The sequence below is a fragment of the Canis lupus genome, chromosome 3, assembly GCF_003254725.2.
Source record: "Canis lupus dingo isolate Sandy chromosome 3, ASM325472v2, whole genome shotgun sequence".
NCBI classification, from domain to species: domain Eukaryota; kingdom Metazoa; phylum Chordata; class Mammalia; order Carnivora; family Canidae; genus Canis; species Canis lupus.
Window position 1 is genome coordinate 61,951,874 of NC_064245.1, and position 25,372 is coordinate 61,977,245.

Sequence of the window (25,372 nt, forward strand, 5' to 3'; positions counted from 1 at the left end):
CCACGTGGGGTCCCATTCAGTTCAGTTTGAGTCAGCACTTCTGGCTCAAATTTGGGGATACATTCAGGGGCCCAGTCCTTCTGGTCTGGAGCTTTGTCTTCCTCAAGGCATGAGGGGCTCTCCACATGGTCCTCTGGGTAATGGCCTCTCCACTGGATTCCTGCTAGGAAGTCTGATTTCTTGCACCAGTGAGTCGTGGGGGCCTCAAGCACCCCAGGTGCAGCCAGATTGGGAGCCAGTGCTCTGTGACCATCTGCTTGCTCAGCTAGCACTTGATGGCTGGTTGGTCCTTATGAGTGCAGTTAGGCTGCTGCAGCCCCCAAAACCTACAGCCCGTGCTATGTGCTCACCGGGGAGGTGAGGGGCAGGTGAGGGGGAGGTGTAGTGTCTGGAACCTGGGGTATAGTGTCTGGAACCTTCCTGCCCCATATTGGGGTCTGCTAGATGAAGTCTGCCGGCAAGTGCCAGGTACAGAGTAGATGCTCAAGAAACAGTAGCAGCCCCCTTTTCTCTTCTCACAGGAGGAACATTGGGTTTGTAAGGAGCAGCAGGAACTGGCTCTCCAGGGCAACATGTCTGTGGGGTGAGACGGAGGTGAGGCAGGGAGGGCTGGGAGCAGTGAGGTGGAAGAGGCAGGGACTTGCATGGTGCTGGCTCTAATCTTAGAAGGAGTCGGAGTCATTCATTTTCACCTAAAGGACCTTTTATTTACTTCATGAAAATGGTGGACTGTGTGTAAATGAGGTTGTAGGTGGATGTCTGATGACATTTGCCTGTTTGTTCTCTTTCTGGCTTCAGAAACCATAAAAGATTAGAAATCATAGCTCAGCTGGATGAAATGAATCCTGGATTATTGTGATGGGCTGAATTGTGTCCCCTGCCCCCAAACTCATACATTCAAGTCCTACTCCCCAGTCTTTGAAGACATAATTAAGGTAAAATGAAGTCATTAGGGTGGGTCCTGATCCAGTCTGACCAGTGCCCTTGTAAGAAGAGGAGGCTAGGTCACTGAATGCAGAGGGACAATCATGTGAGGACACGGGGAGAGGACGGTGTATGTGCCCAGGAGGGAGGCCTCAGAGGGAACTGGCCCACCAGAACTAGCCCACCCTCCCCTGGGTCTGGGACCTGGCTCACCTTCCCCTGGGTCTCAGACGGCCAGCCTCCAGGCCTGTGAGGAATAAACTTGGAGCAGCTGCCGCTGTGGTGCTGCTATGGCGGCCCCAAGGCACTAATACAGTGGGATCTGGATTTCATGATGCAGATGGGCTTGACATTGCTCTGGGTTGGATTCCATCATCGTCATCGACCTGTTTTTCCTAAGCCACACTGTAACTTTTACCATCAAGGGAGTATAATTTTAGATGATTCAGTGAAGAATATTAAATGGCAAAATGTGCCAACAGACCTTGTAGCCAAGTGTAGCTAGTTAACGGGGTCATGGTGGGTGCAGGGCGCCTTGCTGCCGATCTGCGACATGGACACAGCCACACCTGGACACAGCCACACCTGGACACAGCCACACCTGGCGACACCCTCGAACCTCCCCTTGCTTGAAGGTACTGATGCCCACCCCCCCATAGCAGAGTGGGTTCTCGGGGAGAAGGGGTCCCTAGTGTACCCTGACTGCATACCCCAGCCTCCCGTCTGCCGTGCGATGCACCTGGCACTCGGCATCCTCGGAGCTGTGCCCGGGAGGGACTAGGGCTGGGGGAGTCCAGGAGGGCTGGCCACCTCCGTGGCAGGGTGGGGAGAGCTCCTTACAGCACCGGCTCTTGAATTCTTTGAATTCTTTGTTTCTATATTGACAGTTGAGAGTTCTTTCTGTATTCTGGACACTGGCCTTCATCTGATTATGATTTATAATTATTTTCTCCCAATTTGTGGCTTGTCTTTCATTCTCTGCCTAGTTTTTTGAAGGAGAGAAGTTTTAGATTTTGATGAAGGCCAGTTTATCCATTTTTCTCTTCGTAGATCATGCTTTTCATGTCCTAAGAAGTCTCGGCCTGACCCAAGGTCATCAGATTGTCTCCTGTGTTTTCCTGTAGAAAACATAGTTTCAGGCTTTGCACTGAGGTCTGTGATTCCTACTGACTTTACATCAGTATATAAAGTAAGGACTGGACCCACGTTTTGTTTTGTTTGCAAATTAATTCTCAGTTTCAACATCATGTGTTGAGAAGACTATATGCTTTCTCCACGGAAAAGTGTCATTGCACCTTTGGGAAAACCAGTTACCCCAATCAGTAGGGGCCTGTTTCCAGGCTCTCTGTTCTGTCCTCTTCATCTGTCTTCAGGCCAATACTACAGTGTCTTTTTCCTGCGTCTTATAAGCCCATGGGGTCACATCTCCAACACTGTCCTATTTCGAAGTTGTTACTGCTGTTCTAAGTTCTTTGCATTTCTGTATGGAATTTAGAAACTGCTTGTAGGAAGTCTACAAAAAAGCCCGCTAAATGGGACCACAGTGAATCTGAGGGTCAATACTGGGGAAAACTTGTGGTTTTCCCCATTAAGCATGGTGCTAGCTATCACAGGTTTTTCATAGATGCACATGGGTTGCCCGGTGAAGCAGGGATCCTTGGCTTCACAGCTACTCAAGGCTTGAAAGACGGCATTCTGTGGCCTCCTATGCACTGTTCCAGGAAGAAAGCCAGGGTCACCCTCTCTTTGCTCTGCATGGGCATAGCATCTTTGTCTCTTACTACTTGTAAGGTCTCTTTTTATTGGTTTCTATTGATTTCATCATGCTGTGATTTGGTGTAATTTTCTTTGTATTTTCAACACTTTGGATTAATTAAACTTCTTGGACCTTGTATTTACAGTTGTCATCAAATTGAACAAAAACCGGCCATGATTCCTTCAAGTGTTTTTTCTTTCTGTCCCATTCCTTTTTCTGGGTCTTGCATGTTGCGCCTGATGTCCTGAAGCCTGACCGCTCAGCGATGAGCTGTTTTTTTTTTTTTTGTTTTTTTTTTAAGGATTTATTTATTTATTCATGAGAGACACAGACAGAGAGAAATACAGAGATATAGGCAGAGGGAGGAGCAGGCTCCTCACAGGGAGCCTGATGCGGGACTTGATTCCGGATCCCGGGATCATTACCTGAGCTGAAGGCAGGCGCCCAACCGCTGAGCCACTCAGGTGTCCCAGTGATGAGCTATTTTATTATTGCTTCTTTCTCAGGCTCGTGGGAAGGTTTCCATTGTTTGTCTTCAAGTTTTTTGTTCTTTTCTTCTGAAATGTCTGATCTGGGCTGAATCTCATCCAGTGCATTTGTTTTCATCCCACATATGTAATTTCCATCTCTGGATCAGCTTGGCCCTTTTTATTTCTTCATAGTCTCAGTTTACTTTTGGGACACATGGGAGCCACTTGTAAGGACCATCTCCATGTCCCCCGATGGCCGCTGTGCTGCCTGCTTTGGACTGGCTTTGTTTTTCTTTTTATCATGTGTTGTATTTTAATTCTTTGCAGGCCTGGTAATTTTTTTTATTGAATGCCTGACATTAGTTCTGCTTCTTGTCTTTATGGGAGCTGAATATTGTTGTATTCCTATAAGTCTCTTTGAGCTTTGTTTTGTAAGATGGTTTGGTTACTTATAGTCCGATCCTCCTGGATCATGTTTTTTAAGATGGGGATGGGGGTGGGGGTCAGAGCTGAGTTTAGTCTGGGGCTAACCACCCCTCACCACTGAGGCAAGACACTTTCGGGTGCTTTGCCCAGTGCCCTGTGAACAGCTCTCCGACTTGGCCATGGCTCCCTGTGTGGCATCAGCACCTCCTTTCTCCTCTTGTGAGCACGTGTCTGTCCCCCGCTCCCAGGTCTGCAGGGTTTTCTCTGGGGCAGCTCTCTCTTCTCTGGATTCTAGCCACCTAGGTCGCCTGGACAGCTCAGGTCTTGTCTTCAGTGAGGGGGTTTGCTGGGTCTCACCTGGGTGCCCTCTCTCAGCTGGGACCTGAAGTGTGGCTCTGAGCTGTTAGCTGGGCAGCCACATTTCTCTTCCTTTGTGGCCACTTGGCCACCTGATGGCCAGTGTCTTGAGAACTGTTGTCTTGTTTTTCCCATTACTGCCGTCATCATTCAAGGGAGGTAGATTTGCTGTTACTCTGTGTTGGCTGGAATCAGAGGTCCCCACAGATGTTTGCTGGGTTATTTGGGACCTGCAGGAGAAGGAAAGGAGACCCCGCCCTCACCCTGGGCAGCTGATGTCCTGGCCAGCAGGGCAGGGTGCGCAGGATGTCAGAGCCCTGGCTCTTCCTGGAGGCGGACATTGACTGGGTGCTAGTACTTGTGATCGCCCTTAGCAATCTTCATTAGTTTGCTGAGTCACAAGAAAGGGGCCTTCCTGCTCAGAAAGCCTTTTAAAAGAACTCATGGTAGTACCGCTGGATGCTGGTTGAATTTTATTTTTACTTTTTGTGCGTGGAGGTAGGATTTGCTTCAGAGCTCAGTACCCTGACTGTTTGCATTAGAAATATCCTGCTTCCCACTTGTGGTGACTTTTCGCATCTGCTTCCTAATAAAAACGAAAGTCAACCCTCAGAGGGCGGAAAGGAGGGGTGTCGGGATAGAAAACCGCTGAGGGTGAGCATGTCAGCGAGTGCTGTCTTCCTGGAAAGCAGTTGGTGGGTTGTGACCAGAGCCCATAAATGCACTTCCACTCTTGACTTTGTGGCTCTACATTTGGAAATGAGTGGATCCTAAGGAAATGACTGAACACTCAGCCATGACCACAGTGTTGTCAGTGGCAATGGAGAACTCGAGTCTGTCAGTGTCCAGCAGACCGGGAAGTGGTAAGTTAGCCGGGTTTTACAGACCATAGCTTACACCACCCTCCCGATAGCTGGGAATCATGGTCTCCCACGGGCTTCCTGGAGAACCAGAGAAGTTAAGCAGCCAGTCCCAGGTGGCACAGCCATGAGGGGTGGAGTCAGGGAGGGAGCACAACTTCCTTGCCTACTGAGTTACATGCTGCCTGATTGATCTGGTTCCAGGGGAGTCCGGGGCAGGGGCCAGCTGTGCTCCTTCTGCTCTGTCTACAGAGGAGTAAACTGAGGCCCAGACAGTGTGGTGGCTTTGCCCTGTTCCTGACTGCTGCGTCTCCTGTGATCGCTCCTTGTCCTCACACAGGACAGGCCTTGGAGCCCTGTGTGGCAAGTTTGAGAAGGCTGGTTTTACAGCCTCCCTGATGGCAGGTCCTGTCCGTGTTTTAAACACGGCCAGGATGGCACAGGGCTTGTGATGTTAATAGAAGCAACGCAGCAAGGTGGCTGCAACAATCATTGTCTTGAGTGTCCACCTGCTGTGCCATTGCTTGAGCTCTGTTGTAAGAAATGCATGGATAGGCATTCAGAGAGTGGTTCAGGGACAGTCCTGTGGCCTCCGGCTACAGGGAGCCTGGGTGTGGGTCAGCAGCCAGTTCGGGGTAATTAGGAGGCTCCCCAGGCTTCCACAGGTGCCCAGCCTGCATGGGCATGAGCAACGGGACCAGGGAGGCAGGACGTTCACTCTAGAAGCTTCTGAAGCATTTGCACTCTTGGTAGCAATTGCAGAGCAAGCAGGGCTGCATGATCCTAACAGTAAAGTGCCCTTATGTGTTTTTAATATTTTTCAAGCAGTTTTAGACAGCCACCAGTGGGAGCTGTGTTTCAGTGCACTTTGTCCATTTCTGTTTCAGGACAATGTGTTAAACATCATTAACCAGATCATGGACGTGTGCATCCCACAGGACCGAGCCCCACGGGATTTCTGTGTCAAGTTCCCCGAGGAGATCCGGCATGACAATCTGGCGGGCCAGCTGTGGTTCGGTGCCGAGGTAGCACGCAGCTTCCTGGGTCCAGGGTCACGGTGTGGGGGGTTGTGCAGCTGTTTCTTAATGAAGCTTGCCTATGTGCACCTGCGGGTGCAAGGACCTGGTGTCTTCCCTGCGAAAGCCCCACCTGCTAGGGCTTATGGATGGCACGTTCTGAGCCTGTGAGGCCGTATGCCCCTTTGAGGGTCTGGGAGAGCCACAAAGCTGCCCCCGCCCCCCATCTACACAAGCAACCATGGACTCACAGCTTCAAGAGCGATTTCTGTGAGGTCCTCAGGCTCCCAGACATGAAGGGCCCACAGGTGGTTCCTAGCAGCTGCCAGCTTGGGAGCACTTGCTTCCCTCGCCAACCGACAGGAAGGGTCATCCTTGCCCATGGGGCTGGGAGCTGCATTTGGGGCCTTCCTAGGGCCACCTCTCATCTGCCCCTCAACTTCCATTCTCATCTCCCAATGTGGGGGCGGGGACTGCAGCCTGAGAGGAGGGTACCCGCCCTATGGTGGCAGGACCAGCCTTCCCCCAGCCAGCTCTTGCCCGTGCCCCCACCTTGTAACCCTTCCCATGGCCCTGCTGTGGTTTGCAGCCTGATGCCTGTGCCCCCTCTGCCCCACTCGCTACGGTCCCTGGGATGCCGTGTCCTCCTCTGGCACAGCCTAGCTCTACGCCCATCTGTCCCCCACCCCACCCCTCTGAACGCTGGGTGGGAGCGCATCCTTGCTCTGATTGGTGTGGGGGCCCCAGGCAGGCTGTCCCTCTGCCAGGTCTCAGTTTTCCCTGCTGTAGGTTCCTGGGGATGGGGACAGCTGCGGGGCCATGAAATGATGCAGGTCCCATGCCCGGCAGCACTCAGGGCACCATCTCCTCTGTATGGGCTGGCCTCAGTGTCAACCAGCTCCACACACCCCTCTGGAGGGTGGGGAAATCCACTCTGCCTCCCAGGAAAGAGCTTCATCCCAGCTCAACTCAGGGTCAATGCTGATGGGGTTAGGCGTTGACTAGTGCAGGCATGCAACGAGTGGGGGGTCCCCATATCACCACAGCCCCATGTGGGGATTGCAGGGCCACCTCTCACCCAGGACCAGGGTCTGATGAGCACTCCTTGTCACCAGACATGGGGAACACATGAGGAGTGATGCATTTAGCCCACATAGGCCTGCAATCTGCACCCCCGCAGCCCAAGACAGGTGTGGGTGGGTTTATAGGCACAGAGGGACCCTCCTTACCTCCCAAGAGCCAGGAGTCCGCTCGGCTTAGCAGAGGGTCAGTGAGTTTTTGTGGAAGTGAGGTGTCTTTACTTCCTAGAAAGGTCAGTGGTTTCAGGGAGCGTGGTCAGCCCTGCGTGCCATATGCTCAGAGTGGCCCTAACGTGCCTTGGGGCGCTCCTGGGCACCCAGCTCCCGGTTCTGGGCTGGTAGGAGGGGACAGGAATCACAGCCCTGGGGCCCCTGCATGGAGCCCCCAGACCCAAGAGTCTTGGCTGACTTTCCCCTCCCTGTCTGTGTAAGGACCTGTCGACCATGGCTGCTCTGGGTGGGAGGGAGCATGTGGTGCGTCCTTGAGACACCTGCCCCAGAGTCTCAGGTGAGGGTGTTCCCTGAAGAGGAGCATTGGGGATGGGTGTCGGGGATGATGGGCACACTCCAGGCTGGCCACCACCACCCTTCTGCTTTCCTGTCCCACATCATGGGTGTTACTGGGGCCACACAGTCCTTAAGACTGGCTATTAGAGTGCCTGCCCTCTGCAGAGCTGCTGGAAGGAGCCCAGGCCCATCAGGCCTCCCCCAAACCAGCTCTGATGCCTGTCACCCCAGAGCCTCTCCTGACCCCATTCTCTGCCCGCAGTGCCTGGCTGCCGGCTCCATCATCATGAACCGTGAGCTGGAGAGCATGGCCATGCGGCCGCTGGCCAAGGAGCTGACCCGCAGCCTGGAGGATGTGCGGGGCACCCTCCGTGACCAGGCGCTGCGGGACCTCAACACCTACACAGAGAAGATGAGGGAGGCCCTGAGGCACTTCGACGTCCTGTTTGCCGAGTTTGAACTGAGGTGACTCTGAGGCCTTTGCTTTCTGAGTCTGGGGGAGGCACCCGCGCTGCTGCGCCCATCATGATGTTTCAAGCTGGACAGACCCTTGGAGGGAGGAGCCGGGGCTGGTTCAGGGTCATCAGTTGTGTAGCTAACGTGGACACACAAGGCGGGGTAGCCAGGGCCGGGCTGGGTGACCTTGCCAGGGTCTGGCCCACCCCCCTGCCTCTCTCTGATGCACCCCAGCGCTAAAGACCCGGGAGGTTCCTGCAAGTAGCTGTCACCCAGAGTGGATGTGCCACTGCCAGCCTCTGCCTGTGCTGCTGGAGGCTCTGCTGCTCCCCTCCTGCCTCGCCTCCTGCCTCTGACTACCTGCCTCACTTCCCGCTTCGCTTCCCACCTTGCTTCCTGCCTCTGACCTCCTGCCTTGCCTCCCACCAGTGCCTGGGCTCACTGTGTGGGGCTTGTGGGTCACAGGCTGCCTCCTCCACCCCATCCGTTCATCCACTCCCTGCACAAACACCCGAGCATCATCTCCCTTCACCTCCATGTGCTCAGATCCGAGACACGGCGGAACAAGGGAGGGGTAGCCGTGGCTCTTGGGCTGCAGGGACTTTCCAGCTCCCTAGAATGAGGGCCAGGGCACCTCCCCAGGTTAGGATCACATGGCACCCCTCCAGCACCCGCCCACTGTGTGCTCCACTCATCCTCCCACCCCTGCCTGCTGCTGTCCTTAGCCCCCTCTCCAGCCAGCAGCCCTCAAACCCCTCTGCACAGGCTTTACTCACCTGCTCTGTCTTCGGAGGACACAGGCCGTGCCTGGGGGCCTCCTCTGAGGGATTTGGAGAGGCCCAGGGTGGGAGGGGGGGCAGGCATGCCACCTGTGCCCAGAGATGCGGAGATGCTCACAGGTGAGAAAAAGTGGGACCCAAAATCCATGTCCACAGTGGTCCCAGTTAGTACAAATTGTCCGTCGTGTAAGCCAAATGAGCGTTTATAGCAAGAAAAAAGCAGGGCTAGGGACTTAGAAACAGAGAAACATGTTCTCATCCAGACGGTAGGATGAGGTGTTGCTTGCTCACCCCCAGCTGGCCACCCCCACCCCGCGGTCTGCACTCACCTGCACGTGCATCCATTCCGTTGGTGCTCATGAGGGCGAGCGCCCAGGCAGGGACCTCACAGGCGGGCGGTGCCACATCCAGGACACGTGGGCTGGTGGGGCAGGGCTAGGGGTCTAGGAGGCACTGCACTGGGCCCGACCCTGGGAGGAGCTTGTCTTCAGGCCATGCTGTTGTGGTCATGTCTTCTGAAGCACACTTGGCCTTCATCTGAGATGCCGCTCTTGGGGAGGGGACACAGGGGCGACGGGGGTGGCACTCACCTCCCTGGCTGTGTCTGCAGCTACGTCTCGGCCATGGTGCCCGTGAAGTCCCCCAGGGAGTACTATGTGCAGCAGGAGGTCATCGTGCTCTTCTGCGAGACCGTGGAGAGGTGAGGCCACCCCTGACCTCCCCCGGGGCAGCTGCAGGCACGAGGATGCTTCCAGCCCCCTCCCCTCCCAAGTCTGCTTCCCCCCAGCAGGAGGCACACCTGCCACCTCCTGCCTGGGCCCCACCACCACCTTTCCTGGGCCCAGGGGTTCCTGCTGAGGTTCCCTGATAGAGCCAGAGTGGCCGCCATGGCAGCGCGGAGAGCTAGATGCCTCACCTCCCCTCCTACCTCACCTCCTCGCCTCTTTACCCTCCACACACCCCCACCTTCCTCACCTCCATGCCTTCCTCACCTCCATACCTTACCTCCTCACCTCCCCACCTTCTTCACCTCCCTCACCCTGCTCACCTTTCTCACCTTCCTCATCTCCTCACCCTCCTCACCTTCCTCACCTCCTCACCCTCCACACTTCTTAGCTTTTCCGTCTTCCTCACCCCTATATCTCCTCCCCACACCTCCCCACCCTCTTCACCTCCACACCTCCTCACCCCCTCATCCCCATCCTCCCTCCCCATCTCCTCATGTCCCCACCTCCACAGGCCAGGATGGAGCCCCTGCTGGCTTGGAGGTCCCCTGAACACGGTTTTGTGGAGCGAATCATCTATATTCTCTTGGACAGTCATTGAAGTCAGATTTTTGAGTGGACTTTGGGACTAAGATTTAGCCTAGAATGTGTCTCCTGTCTGACTAGAGCTGTGATATTAGGGAAGTCTTGAAGTCACCTAGCATCACTTCATAATTAAAAGCATATTATTCACTGTTCACATTGAATTCAACAGTTATTTACCGTTCACATATTGAAAGACATTTCAAGTTGCTAAAAAATAAGATGGCGGGAAACGCTTTTTACTTGGAACCATCGTGACGTGTTGCCAGCAGAGCCAGCTCATAGGTGCAGAGAGAGCATTTCCATTTGCCTGGAGTGAGAATGAGCCTAGGAGAGTACTGTGGGCTCCTCGGGGAGCATCACACCATCCGGAGCAGTGTTTCAGTTCCACGTTTACTCTTGCCACTTGAGCTGTTTTAGTTTCCTGGCTAAGCAGGCCCGTGGCTGGGCAAGCTCCCGTGTTTTGTTTGCTGGATACCGTGGCTGCCCCATGGCTCCCCCCTCAGCAGGCACAGCATCCCCCTGCCTGCATCTTTTGACCCATCTATGGGATCAGGCAGGTGGATGGATGGGGCAGAGTGGGCACCAGCTGCCGCCACTGCTGCATGGGCCTTCTGGAGCCGAGTGTGGCGCCTTTCCTAACAGCAGCCCTGAGCGTGTGTGAGGGCTGAGGGCAGCACCTGTCATCTTCCTAACTCTGCTCAGCACAGACACAGGTGTGGGCAGGCAGGCCTCACCCTTCTTGCTCTCTATCCCTCGGCCAGGGCCCTGGACTTCGGGTACCTGACCCAGGACATGATTGATGACTACGAGCCTGCCCTCATGTTCACCATCCCCAGGTTGGCCATCGTGTGGTGAGTGTTCCTCCTGCCCAGGACAGCTATTGGGCAGAAGCCTGGCAGGATCACGAAGTAAGACAGTGCTGGGCCCCTTCTGGGCATTGACAGCTGGCACTTACACCCCCAACAAGTGGCTGCTCAGCCACCCATGCAGTACCAAGCAGGCCTGCTGTCACCCCTCACCAGGTGTTCTGAGGGTGAGTGAGGGATCCCCCACCCTAAATAGTATGAGATGGCTGGACTCTCAACACCCAACTCACAGGTGAGATGGACAGTCACCTATGCTCACAGCCCAGGGAGGAGCACCCCGCATGCCATGGAGAGCCACAGGGGTGCACGCAGGAGCAGAGTGCCCAGCATGGGCTGTGGGAGCCCAGCATGGGCTGTATGTGACAATAGGGTGGGACACCCCTGGCTTCCATGAGCAGATGTGATGGGCTAACCTGAACCATTCACAGGAAGGTGGGGAGGTAAAATGAAAGTGAGCAGGTGAAGAGCAGGTGGGGTACAGCTGGTCTGCCTAGGGGAGCGCCTGAGCAGGAGCCTTTCCTGCTGGGTGGGGAGTGTGAGCCGCAAGAGCAGGGCAGCTCAGGCCAAGGCCTTTGGGATCTTGCCGGCTCAGAGATGCCGGCCAGTGCATGGGGCTAGGCCTTAAGTACACCAAGGCCGGAAGCGCTTGGTCACTTACTGAGCCCTTAGAGCTGCTTGGAGCCAAGGTCAGAGCCCAGGTGTTCTGGGCTCTGTCCACTGTTACTCAGCCACACCCTGACTCCCAGACACATCCCTTGCCTCTTGCCAGGTGAGGGGTTGGGGCAGTGGTCACAGGGGGAGGAGGGTGAATGGGCCACGGGGAGCCCAGGGGAGAGGCCTGTGGGCTGGCACCTGGGGAGGGGTCCCGTGGGCAGCTGGGGTACAGGTGTGGAGCTGTGCAGACAGGGGCCCCAGAGTCCTTGGGACAGATGCTGATTGTAGATGTGGTCATCAGTAAAGTGGCCTGGGAGAGTGTAGGTGGACACGGAGGCCAGGACCGGTCCAGGCATAGGACCTCCTTCTTGGGAAATGGGGGCACAGTGGTGGAAATGGTGGTACAACAGGAGGGGGCCAGCTTCTGGGCTGGAGGGGCTTCCCTCAGGTGCAAGGAGTGGGACAAGTTGTGTGCAGTGTGCAGAAGGTGAGTGGGGGCCAGCAGGGCAGACCCCACCATGGGTGGGCCAGAAGCACCTTCTGCTGCCCTGAGACCCTGGAGATCAAATGGCAAAGAGATGTGAGGTGCAGAGGCTCAGGGGAAGGAGAGCTGGGAAGATGGGCTGGGTGGGGATCTGTCCTTCCCTAGGACCTCAGGGAAGCTGGGCATGCCCTGTGGACTTCCCCAGGGCTGGGCATGAGGGCAGCCAGCACCCTGCACTCCTTTGCCTGACTGTGTCCCCAGGAGCCCCAGGCCTGGCACCTCTAGCCCATCCTTCGGTTGTCCTCTCCCCTGAGAGATGCGTCTTCTCCCCAGGCTGCCCTGTCAGGGAAAGCCGGAGTGCGCCCCATCATGCCAGATAGCCAATACTTTACGTTGCCTTAATTGCTAGAATCTGAGACTCTGCTTTTCACCTGAAGCTGAGGAGGCAGAAGACAGATGGCCCCTTGGGGTGGCCTGGCCCGAAGAGGCCCCTCAGGTGTTACATTGTTTGCTTTCTAGGCAGCCACTCTCTGTGGTCAGAGAAAATGCTGCTTCCAGCCAGGGCCTGCCTTCTCCCAGGCCTGCCTTCTCCTGGGGCCTCCCTTCTTCCAGGCCTTATTTTCTATGGCCTGGTGGGGGGGTTGGGAGCCCTTCCCAAGAGAGCAGGCTTTGTCCCCTTCCTCTGTGTCACACCTTCCCAGAAGTGCCAGGACCTTGGCCTACCCATGTTTCTCTTCTAAAACTCCCTGGCAAGTGCCTTGAAGCTCAGGACCCAGTGCCCCCACCATGTAGCTCCAGTGGGGGATATTGCTATGCTGGTGGGATTCCCAGGCTGGCTTTCCTTTGGAAACTCCTTATGTCACACACGGGGGCTGATGTGGGCACTCGCTGACTGGCCTGCTCTGATGGGCCACATGGACCCTCGAATGCTTGTCTGGCACCCAGGGATCCAGGCCCCATCCTGGATCTCGGGGACATACGGGACCTGCATTGTCTTAGACAGAACCTATTCTAGGCCTCATGGAGGTGTCAGACTGTCTGAGGCAGTTTTAAAATAAAACCCCTTTTAGATAAAAGTGAGACCCCAGAAAGCCTGAGCAGTGGTGTCCAGTTCTCACACACAAGGCTGCTGAGTGAGTTCAGCCTTTACCAGCCCACCCGTCAATGTTGGCCCAGACCCAGTGGCCACAGGACCATGCTCTTGGGCCTTTCTACTCTCACTGAGCAGCCTCCTGAGGCCACTTTTCCTGGACCAGTGCCACTGCGCCCTGTTTGCAGACCATAGCTGCCCTGTGGACATTTGAACTCTTGCTCTGTCTCTGTCCCCTGGGCCTGGGAGGAAGAATGAGGGTCCCATGGGCTGGGCCTTTGTCCCTGTGCTCCCCTCCTGGCAGCACCATGTGGGGTCCCATTGGGATCCCCCAGGACAGGAGGGAAAGCTCCAGAGTCACAGCCAAGGGAGGCAAGTTTCATAGTTGGACTGAAGGGAGGGCAGGTGCTCAGCTTGGCCCAGTCAGGAGGGTGGCCAGTGCCCACTTCATCACCTGTCAACCCTCCTCAGCCAGGCTGTGCATCTGGGACTCTGAGGTATGTCAGCTGTAACTGAAATTCTCCATCCTCCTGGAAGGATGGGTAGAGCAGTAAGGAGCTGCTCCAGATCCCCCCTGCTGGGTCACTTCCCTGGGTGCCTAAAGCCCCCTCCCCTTCCTCATTGTCCACAGCAGCCCCTCTGGGCCAGATGGGCAGCACCATAGCCACATAGAGTAGGGCCTGGGACTTGCTCTGTAACTATATTTGCCCAATGAACATGTGTCAAGCACCTGCTGTATACCTGGCGCTATGCTTGTCCCCAGGGATACCATGATGCCCACGGGGCAGGTGAACAGTGAGGAGAGACAAGCAGGTCTGTGGAGTGTTCTAGATGGTGATGAAGGGGAGAGGGCTTGGAGCAGAGACCCTCTAGAGGGGACAAGACCTGTAAGTGTGAGGGAGAAGTTCCCGGTCCTGGAGCAGAGCTGGGGTGGGAGCCTGGTGGGCTGTGGACTGCGGGCGGGCAGTATGTTTGAAGGAGGGGTGGCCACAGTTCTGGCTGGAGTGAGAAGGGGCTGTCCTGGGACTCCTGCGACAGTAAAGCCAACACTCTTGGAACAGCAGCCATCTAGGGTCACATCTGTGATGTGGGTTCCTGGGATGCCAGGTGACTCTCAAGGAGCACTGGGAACAGGAGAGCTGGGGGCAAAGCCTCTCCACTGCTGCATCCCCTTCCCCCCGCCTCCAGGAGCTCCGGCCCCTTCCCACCTGCCCTACTCTGCGCTCGCAGGAACAACACACCCGGAGGTAGCCTGGCATCTCTGGCCCTATCACAGGTGAGGAGATAAGCACTGAGCAGCCGGAGGGGGCACCACCCAGCCCTGCCCCTGGCCCTGCCCCATGGAGCTCTGTGGCCCTGGGGAGGCCTGCCTGGGGCCTGAGAGATTGGCAGGGATGGGGGAAAGCCGTATGGGCACCTGGAGGTTCAGGAGGAGGCCGGTCAGGCCCCGTGTTGTGTGTCCATGGCGCTGGCAAGGGGTTTGGCTTTACCCATAGCCAGCTCGGGTGCCAGCCCTAGACCCTGGGCCCCACAACCCACACTTGCCCGTAGCCCTGGGCCTGGCCCCTCCTGACTCAGCATCCTGTCCCTGCTGTGGGTGGGGATACTGGAGATGTGCATCCTGGGGGAAAATAAGTCTCCACAGGGTTCCCAATGTGATGGACTAGTTCCACTTTGGAGGATTTGTCTTAAAACAGCTGGTTTATGGGCAGCCCTGGTGGCCCAGCGGTTTGGCGCCACCTCTGGCCTGGGGTGTGATCCTGGAGTCCCACGTCGGGATGGAGTCCCGGGATGGAGTCCCACGTCGGGCTCCCTGCATGGAGCCTGCTTCTCTCCCTTTGCTTGTGTCTCTGCCTCTCTCTCTCAATTTGTCTCTCCTGAGTAAATAAATAAAAATAAATACAACAGCTGGTTTAAATGAATAAAGACATTGACAGAATTTCTAGGTGCAGTGCCCAGTGACCGACCCCACCGGGTAGACCTGGTTACCTGGGCCTGCCTGGGAGGCCCCATCACCACCCCCATGTCCACGTCCACTGCTAGTCCAGCACCGGGCTCTGCTCCAACCTCTGCAATGGCCCCCATCCCGACACTGTGAGTGGGCCCCTCTTCTGAAGCTGCATCCAGGCTGACCTGCCCAGAACCGAGACCCCATCCCCTGCTCCTGCTCTCCCTACAACTCCTTCCCACTCCTGCCCCCCACCTCCCCCAACAGAGCCAGCTCTGCTCCTCCCCCCCACTCCTTCCCTCTCCCCATCTCCCCTCCTTCCTCTTCCCTTCTTTCCCCCTCACTGCCCTTCCCCCCCTCCTCCTCCCCACCTCCCCCTAGCTCTAGGCTATGGCCATTCTGCCCCTCTCGTTTTCCCACCCATCCCACCCACATCCATCCTGCAGTCCTACCATCAGAATTTTCCAGAAGCTACTATCTCATGGGGGTCCCTGGCATCCGTGGTTTCCCTGGTCCACTCGCTTCCTCACCAGTGACACCCCTGCCCAGCCTCCCAGTCTCTGCACAACCTGCCTCATATGCAGCCCTTCCCCATGCAGGTACTCACCACCTCCAGCAAAGTCACATATTTACTTGAGATTGCTTATGTTTAAAATACATTATTTAGACATAGTGCACATACCACACAATTCACCCACTTAAAGTGTACAATTCAGTGGTTTTCAGTAAATTTACAGAGTTGTGCAACCATTCACCATTGATTTCAGAACATTTTCAATCACCCCAAATAAGATGCCCCTTCCCCCTTGCTGTTGCCTCCACCCCTACAATCCCACCTCTCCAGCACCAGGAAACCACAGGTCTGTTTCTGTGTCAGTAGATTTGCCTATTTGTGATATTTCATATAAATGGAGTTTGTGTTATTTTTGAGTCTCCCCACTAGCCTGAAAGCACTATGTGAGGAATGCTCGGCACCTTTGCTTCCTCAGAATCCTTGGTGGGTACCACAGCCTTGGCAGAATTTTGTTGTATTGATGCGACAGGGCATGATATGTGTTTACAATGATTTTTACTGAAGTTTATTTTTAATCATGAAAATTTGAGGGGATGGATATCCAGAATTAAGGGGTTGTTTATTTATTTATTTTTTTTTAAGATTTATTTATTTATTTATTCATGAGAGACACAGAGAGGCAGAGACACAGGCAGAGGGAGAAGCAGGCTTCATGCAGGGAGTCCGATATAGGACTTGATCTCAGGACTCCAGGATCAGGCCCTGGGCCGAAGGCAGGCACTAAACTGCTGAGCCACCCAGGCATTTAAGAACAATACTCCAGCCATTTAGGTACCATTGGTGAAAAATCCTGAAAGCCATGGAAAAACATTCCTAGTGTGTTCAGTACGAAAAATTGTACCAAACGATGTGTCTCTACTTAATAAAATTTCTTAACATGATAGTTATAACTTTTGTAAACAGAATCAAAGCAATCAAAGTGTGGTAAATATACAAAACACAAAACTTACCACTTTAACTGTATTTAAATGTACATCAGTGGCATTAAGCACATTCACATTGTTGTGCCACCATCACCACCATCTCCAGAACTTCTCCTTCTTCCCAAACTGAACTCTGTTTCCATGAAACACTAACTCACTGCTGCCTTCCCCAGCCCCTGGTTCCCTCTCATCTACTTTTTCTCCATGAGAGTGACTCCTCTGGGGACTTCATATAAATTGAATCGTAAATATTTGTCCTTTTGTGCCTGGGTTATTTCATGAAGCATAATGTTTTCATGGTTCATCCACATGGCTTGTAGGAACTTCACTCCTTTCAAGACTGAATAATATTCCATCATATGTAATTAAATATTATTTTATTTTATTTTTTTTTTAAATATTATTTTAAAGATGAGATTTTTACTAACATCCAAAAGAAAAAAAGTACCTAGGAGTAAATTTAACCAAGGAAGTGGAAAACATGTACATTGAAAACTACAGAACATTCCCGAAAACAAAGACTCAATTAAATGAAAAGATAGCCCATGTTCATGTACTGGAATACTTACTGTAGTTAAGATGGTGCTCCTCTCCAAAGTTGTATATAGATCCAATACATTTCCTATAAAAACTACCTTGGCCTTTTTTTGCATAAATGGAAAAGTTCCTGAAGTTCGCATGGAACCACAATGGGTCTTGAATAGCCCAAACAATATTGAAAAAGAAAAACAAAGTTGGAGGACTCATATGTCTTGATTTCAGAACTTACTACAGAGTTATGATAATCAAAAGTGTGGTACTGTCATAAGGATAGACCACCAATGGAATAAAATCAAGACAACAGAAATAAACCAAATATCTATAGCTAACTGTTTTTTCACAAGGGGCTATGACCATTCAATGAGGAAGTTAGTCTCTTCAACAAATAATGCTGGGACAACTGGATAGCCATATAGAAGAACAAAGTTGAACTCTGTAATGATTAATTTTATGTGTCTACTTGCCTAGGCCACAGGACCCAGATACTTGGTCAAACACCAGTTTGGGTGTTGCTCTAAGCTATTTTAAAGAGGAGATCAGCATTTAAATCAGAGGATCTTGAGTAATGTAGCTTACCCTTCATAATATGGGTGGGCCTTATTCAATCAATTGAAGGCCTTAAGAGATAACAAAGTTCCCCAAGTGAGAGGGAATTCTACCTCCAGACTGTCTTCAGAGTCAAGCTACAGCATCAGCTCTTCCCGGAGTCTCTCTGTCTCTAGCCTGCCCTCCCACTCTATAGATTTTGGACATGGCCGCCACCTACAGTCGTGTGAACCAGTTCCTTAAGATAACTCTCTCCAAAAACAAAGCAATACCTAACCAACCAACCAAACAAGACTCTCCCCATTTTCCTACACACACACACTCATACACACACACACACACACACACACACACACACACACACACACACTGTCTCTCTGTCTCTCTGTCTCTCTCTTTCTCTCTCTCTATTGGTTCTGTTTCTCCAGAGAATTCTAACTAATACAAGAGGTAAATCTTCACACTTCCTGGCTTGGCAGTGGATTCCTAGATTTGACATAAAAGGCTTGAGTGACAAGTGAAAAAAATAGGTAAATTGAACTTCATCAAAATTAAAAACTTTTGTGCATCAAAGGACACTATGGAGACAGTGAAAAGGTGAGCTGGAGAATGGGAGTGGGAGGCTCAGCAGTGCCTACCTGAGCCAGTCCCCCCGCATGTGCCCAGCAGGCCCCTGCTCCCTCCACCTCTGCCAGGCTCAACCCTGGCTGCCTTGCCCCTCCTCAGCAGTGGCACAAGCAGGGGCCTGCATGCCAGGAGCCCTCTTATCATGGGTTTGTTTCTGAGGCTCCAGACCAGCCAGGGTCAGCCCCTAGGCACTGACAGGGCAGCCAAGGTCCTCCCTGGGACCCTGGGGATGGGGGCCGGGGTCCCTCCCTGCCCCCTTCCCTGCTTTCTGAAACTAGATTGCCAGAAAGCCTGGCCAGGGATTCCCCAAACCTGCCCCTTTCTGCCCATTTTCACTGCCTTTGTGCCAAGACCACTGATTCACCTGTGAAGCTGTCTTGGGAAATTTTCCCCCCAAATTGTTAATTGCACCAGAACTGTCAGCTCATGTCAGACACATAGAATAGACTAGAAGGAGTGGAAGGTTGACTGGTGCATCCTCTGCCCTCTGCCCCTGTCCCCATGCTCAGGACACAGCTGCTCCTGTAGCACAGCCCAGGTTTCTCCTGTAACTTTTGAATCTCTCTTTTTGCACATGGAACCTAATTTTTTAAGGGAAAACAGTCCATTCAGCTTTAATAGTTTTTCTTACTGCGGTGGGCACGTTCCTGAGCTAGTGAGGACTCCGTGTTGGATGGCGATGATCCGACCCCACTGCAGAGATGAGATTCTATTTGCAGAGAGAGACATGCAGGCAGTTTTCCATTGATGCAGACAAATCCATGAGCCCCTCCCCTGTGCTCTGATGAGTAGCAAGGAGCAGGCTCTGTATTTGTGGCTGTTCAGTGTGCCAAGGCCTGAGCTGTCAGGTGCCCGCAGCCCCGGGGAGAGGCACCCACAGAAGGGTCCTCCAGAGATGATGGGCCTGCTCAAGGAGGAGCAGGTCTGGACAAGGACAATGGGGCATTGGCGGAGCTGGGCAGCACCGTACAGTGTGCAGCGAGACCATCACAGGGAAGGAATGCGGTACTGCCTGTGGAATTGGCACCCCCCTGGATGGGTATCTGAGCAGAGGCTGGTCCGGGGAGAGAGGGTCTGTCCTGCCAGGGGTGACAATGACAGAGCATGAGCCAAACCTCTGGGAGGAAAAGGGGGCTTGGGGACAGCCATGGCAAAGGTGTGAGGAGCCACGAGGCCACGGATCTCACTGTGGGGTGCCTTCCAGGGTTACAGATGGGTGGGGCAGGAGCAGCTGGGTTGTGGGTCCCTGAGGCAGGAGAGACTATGGTCAGTGAGTTGGAAGGGCTCATTCGGAGTAGCTCCTGGGCTTCAGAGTGTGGATGGGGATGAGCAAGGTCAGGGTCCAGGAGTCGCAGGGGAGGCTGGGAGGGCAGCCTGGAGGCCACGCTTGTGAGAAGTCCCACCTGTTTGTGCCAAGGGCCCCTTAGATGCCCATCCAGCCCTCCTGGGATCCCACCAGGCCCGGCCTTGGAGGCTCAGCACCTGTGAGCTCTGGCCCAGGGCTGTGGGTGGGTGGCAGGGCTGCCCACTATCACTTCCAACTTCTGTGTCACGTTTGCAGTTGATGCTGTAGCTCTAATTCTCAGAAGCCTCTGCATTTGTATTAAATTTAAACACACATCCAGAGTTCCTATTTTCAAGGAGGTAGCTTTAGTAACAAATCTTGATGCTGATTTATCTGATTGCAGCAGTGATGTGAACAGTATATTTTTATGGTTATTTTATGATCCCTCAAATGAACAGCTAATGAGCTTCCAAAGATGATAAAGTCTGAGTAATTTTCAGTGCTTTTCCCCCTAAACTTTTTAAGATTCAATCACAAGAGGTGAAGTCTGTGTTGTCTGAGTCCCTGGTTGTGGTCTGGGCCTCCCAGTGGCTGTGGTGCCTCATGCCATCCTGGCTTTTTTCTTAAATGCAGTGGCCTCGTGGTCTATGCGGACGGACCTCTCAACTTGGACCGCAAGGCAGAAGACATGTCTGAGCTATTCCGGCCGTTCCACACGCTGCTGCGGAAGATAAGGTCGGGGAGGGATGGTGGGAGAGAGGGGTGCTGAGTCCCTGTTTGCCCCCCTCCCCACGCTCCTTTCTGTGAGGGCAGCGGGACTCTGCCCGAGTCTTTGTCTTTAGTTATTGGTTCATCATGTCTAGAGCCCCAGTGTACAGCCCCACACCCTTGTCCCCCAGGGAACCAAGCTCTTTGTCCTTGACCTGGGACTCCATGACCTTGGGTGTGAACCATCAGTAACATGACAGAAGCCACCGTGGCTGAGGGCTTGGCACTGGACCCTGCAAGACGGAGAGACTGGGAAATGGAAGAGGCTGGTCCCCTGGGGGCCACACAGCCTGCAGGGGAGGGTTGTTCCCCACCTCCTGGGGCCTGTCTACCCTGGCCAGGGATTGGTGCTTGCTCAGGGGTGTCTGTGTGTCCTTCCACCAGCGTGGGGAGGAAGGGCCCAGCTCTCCTGAGCACCAGTACCCTTCCCATGCTGTGGCTTGTCCTGGCTGCCCTGTGGTCCCAGCAACAGGTGCAGGAGGCATTGATATCCTTGGCACCCTCACGTGCTGTCATGTGGGCTTGGTGGTGCCTGGTGTGGGTGACCTCTAGGGCTTCTCCATAGCCTTCAGTGGCACCAGACCTAAAGCCAGCCCCCTCCCTCTGGGCCCTCCCCACAGACCCTCATTTCACACTGGAGTAGAACCCTCCCTGGGGTGGCCCCTCTGAGCTGACAGCGCCCAGCTGTGGCCTCCTGGAGGGATGGTATGGCAGTGTTGTGGGCCCTGGGTCTCTGGAAGCTCCCCTTCCTGCCTTCAGTGGAGCTGACAACCCGTGTACTCCTGCATGGACTTCCTGGGTCCGGCAGGACTGCCCAGCCCAGGGCAGCCTGTGGCCAACTTTCCCTTACTGGTGCCAGTTCTTGCAGACAGCTGGCAACTACCCTGCTCCAAGCTACCTTGGCCCCACAAGGAGCCCAAAGTGCTATGAATCCAGACAGTGGAGAGTGGCCCAGCAGGTTGGTCCTCAGAGAGTCACTGGCCCTGGGGGTGGGTGAGGCACAAACTGGGTCCTGTGATGGGTGCTCAGTCCAAACCCTGGCTCATCCGAGAGATGGCTGCTGCTACTTCCCTCACACCCAAGCTGGGTGTGAGCGTTCTGGGAAGACCATGACTCTGAACCCAGAGGCCATCGCTGCCACCTCCCTGTCCATCTGATGATGATTGAGGAGAGATGGTGAACAGGAAGGGAAGAGTAGGGTGCTGGACGCAGATGGGGTGCCCTGTGGGGGAAGGGCCAATGGAGGGGGCAGCACCAGGTGCTGGGATCGGGCAGGGGGGCCAGTCCAGAGCATCAGAGACATATGTGACATGCTCAGAATTCTAATGTACATGATTGGAATCAGAAGGAAGGAAGGGGGGGTGCCTGGCTGGCTCAGTCAGGAGCATACAACTCTTGATCTTGGGGTTGTGAGTTTGAGCCCCACCCTGGGTGTAGAGATCACTTAAAAAAATAAAATCTTAAAAAAAAAAAAAAGGAATAGAGAAAATAAGCAGTAACAATATTCAAAGAAAAAAATGGCCAAGAATTTTCCAAAACTGAAGAGAAATCTTTTCCCCAAGACCTAGGAGGCTCAAGAAAGATACAAGGAAGATAAATACAGAGCACACTTAGGTATACCATAGTAAAATTGCTGAGAACAAAGACAAAAATCTCAAACATAGCCAGAGAAAGAGGACATATTTCTGGGAAAAGAACTAAGATTGAGAGCTGTCTCTTAACAAACAACGGGAGCCCAGAGGCAATGAAGTGATGAATATTTCACATGTTGGAAGAAAACACCCAGCAGAGACATCTGTTCACGATGAAGGCAAAATAGTGAGTTACTGAAAAGCAGAGAGCTACAGGGATTGAACAGTAGCCTGCCCACGGAGAAGAGCTAATTGGAGTTCTGCAGGCAAAGGAAAGCTCTCAGATACAAATGTGGAAATGCTTTATGGGGGTGGATGTGAATAAGTGCGCTCTCTATGGCACAATCATCGTCACGTCTTGTGGAGGTCAGGTTGCACACAGCACTGTTAACACTTGAAAATAATATCAACATTTCATTACATTAACTTTTTAAAAGAGAAAAACTGAATCATTTTGAAATTGTGGACTAAGAATTTGAAAAATTCAATACCTATTTTATGACAAAAACATGTCTTAGCAAGTGAGAAATAAGTGAGGATTTCCTTAATCTGTTGAGAGAGAGAGAGAGAGGCTCACATACACATGAAGTTGAATTCTTCTGTAACACTGTAGCCACAAAAATTAACTCAAAGTGGATCCAGAACATAAACGTAAGACCCGACAAAATAAAGCTCTTGGAAGACTATAATGGACAAGTTCTCTATCACATCGCATTTTGGGAATGATTTCTTGGGCAGAACACCAAAGATACAAGCGACAAAAGAAAAAATAGACAAATTGGATTTGAACATTTTTAAATTTTGGACATCATGAGACACTCTCAACAGAGTAAAGAGGCAGCCCACACATTGGGGAAAGTATTCTCACATATTGTATCTACTAAGGGATCGATACCCAGAATCTAGAGAGAACTCCTAAAACTCACCGAGAAAAACCAAACATCCTGATTCAAAAGGGCAAAGGGGAAAGAAAAAAAAAAAAAGGCAAAGGATTTGAAAAGACATTTCTCCAAAGAAGGTTTATGAATGGTCAACAAGCACATGAAAAGATGCTCAGCATCATTAACAGTCAGAGACACACAGATCAAAACCACAGTGAAATTCTACCTCCCACCCAGTAGAGTGGCTGCCCTCAAAACAGACAGACAACAAATAATGTGTGTTGGCAAGAATGTAGAGAAATTAGAATCCTGCACGCTGTTGGTGGGGGTGCAAAATTGTATGGAAATCCCTCAAAAAATGAAAACTAGAATTGTCATATGATCCAGCAATTCCACGTCTGGGTGTAGTCCCAAAAGAACTTAAAGTAGTGTCCCAAAGAGATGCTTATATAGCTGTGTTCTGAGAAGCATTATTCACACTAGCTAAGACATGGAAGCAACCCAAGTGTCCACTGATGGATGAGTGGATAAGCAAAATGTGGTCCATCCCACAGTGGAATGTTATTCAGCCTTAAAAAGGAAGGAACTCCTGACACCACATGGATGAACCTTGAGGACATAGTTGGTGAAATAAGCGAGCCACAACAAGACAAACCATGTATGATTCCAATTATATGAGAGGCTAGACTAGTCAAAATCATGGAGACAGAGTAGGTGGTGGGTGTCAGAGATGAGAGGAGGAGAGACTGCAGTCAGTGATTCACGGGGACAGAGTTTCCATTTGACAAGATGAATGCGTTCTAGGGGTGGATGGTGTGATAATTGCACTCCGATGTATTCAATGATACTGAATTGTCACTTAAAAATGGTTACCATGGTAAATTTCACGTCATAGATATTTTATCACAATAAGAAATTTACATAGCGCCTACAATAATGTCAGTAAATATCAGCTGCTTAAGTATAAATCTCAAGTTGTCTAAGGCCTCCATTCAAAGTCATGAAATGCCACTGACATAAAATGTTAAAGACGTAAACAGAGCTATTCCATATTCAAGGAGTGGAAAACTTCGTGTTGTGAAGATGTCAGCTATTCTCAAATCAATCTATGAATTCAGTGCAGTCTCAATCAGAATCTCAAGAAGTTTTTGTTTCTTCTTTTTTGGTAGAAATTGACAAACTAATTCTTAAATTCATGTAGAAATGCAAGGGACTAGGGCACCTGCGTGGCTCAGTTGGTCTGCTTTTGACTCAGGTCCTGATCTCGGGGACCTGGGGTTGGGCTCCCTGATCTGCGGGGAACCTGCTTCTCCCTCTCCCTCTGCCCTTCACCTCACTCATGCTCTCTCCCTCTCTCTCTCAAATAAATAAATAAAATATTTTAAAAAAGAAAGAAATACAAGAGCAGTGGGGAATGGTTGTTGTTTTCCAGCAAATGGGCTGAGTTAGCAAATATCCATGTGAGGAGAAATGTGTCTGAATCTGTACAATAATCATACACAAGAATCAACTCCAGAGAGATTGCCGATACACACGCAGGAAGTAAAAACAATCAAGAAAACAGCAGGAACATCTTTGCGACCCTGGAGTAGGCAGATTGCCTAAACAGGACAGAAAAGCACTACACCCGGAGGAAAATGTGATTTATTAAACTTCGTTGAAATTAAAACTTCACTTTTTCAGAAGGTGCCATCAAGAGAGTGAAGTAGAAAGCCCCAGAGTTGGAGAATATACCCAACAAAGAACGCAAATCCCAAACATAAAGAAATGTCAATTAGTAAGAACAAGGGAGATAACCCAACAAAAAATGGGCAGAACTGAAAAGGTTCTCAGACAGGGCACATCCGAAGGCTGCCCCACAGAAATGCACAAGTATGTTCCCCAGGTGCACCCTCTCCGTGCGCACCCTGCAAAAAGGAGCAGGTGCATTCCCCAGGGAGGTGCTCCAAGAATGTGGATGGGGACAGCCAGAGCCCAACAGGTGAGGAACAGATTCTAACCATGAGACCAGACCATCGACAACACCGAACCTCACCTAGTAGGGTTGCCAGATCCAGTAAGACAGAACCAGCAGAACTGTCTATTGAATTTGAATTTCAGATAAACAGTGAACACTTTGTGCAAGAATGTCCCACATGCTACCCATTTGGGACATTCTTATCTTAGAAAATATTCATATGCTTAAGAAGTATTTGTTGTTTATCTGAAACTCAAATTTAACTGGGCATCCTGCTTTTCCTCTGGTGGCTCTATACAAACATGATATTGCAAACAAAGCCTGCCTCTAGACAGTGTAGACAGCACATTTCCATTTATGCAGGAATGAAAACAGGCAAGACCACCTCAGTCTTTAGAAGACAGGGTGGCGCTGATGGCAGGGGGTGACTGGAAGGGCATGTGAGGGCCTGAGAGCCTGGTTCACAGTCCACCGTTCCATCTGGGTGCTGTCCATATGGGCGTGCTCAGTTTATGAAGAGTCACAAACTGCATTTCTTGGAAATATATTTTTCTGTGTGTTTCCATGACTGCACAAGAATCTCTAACCTGGACTCAGACCTGCACTGGCACTGCACCTTGAAAGGCTCATAGACTTGCTCTGGACTCATCCCAGGTGT

At 52.2% G+C, this 25,372-nt stretch overlaps 1 protein-coding gene across 13 annotated transcripts in view; it reads left to right on the forward strand.

Annotated features, from left to right (window-relative positions):
* The window catches only part of ZFYVE28 (zinc finger FYVE-type containing 28), a 159,159-nt gene that overhangs the window by 104,583 nt on the left and 29,204 nt on the right, over positions 1 to 25,372 (forward strand). For 4 of the 13 annotated variants that reach the window (XR_003132078.3, XM_049108572.1, XM_025437364.3 and 1 more), the window contains 5 exons: positions 5,681 to 5,818; positions 7,658 to 7,860; positions 9,241 to 9,330; positions 10,702 to 10,791; positions 20,111 to 20,212. Coding sequence is in view for 12 of the 13 variants with exons in the window: in XM_025437364.3 (XP_025293149.2) it covers positions 5,681 to 5,818; positions 7,658 to 7,860; positions 9,241 to 9,330; positions 10,702 to 10,791; positions 20,111 to 20,212 (623 nt within the window). In the remaining variant the exon portion in view is untranslated. Of the gene's footprint in view, positions 1 to 4,565; positions 4,797 to 5,680; positions 5,819 to 7,657; positions 7,861 to 9,240; positions 9,331 to 10,701; positions 10,792 to 14,222; positions 14,311 to 14,731; positions 14,974 to 20,110; positions 20,213 to 25,372 lie in introns of those variants that run through there. The other 9 variants (XM_025437367.3, XM_025437373.3, XM_025437375.3 and 6 more) reach the window with 8 other exon arrangements.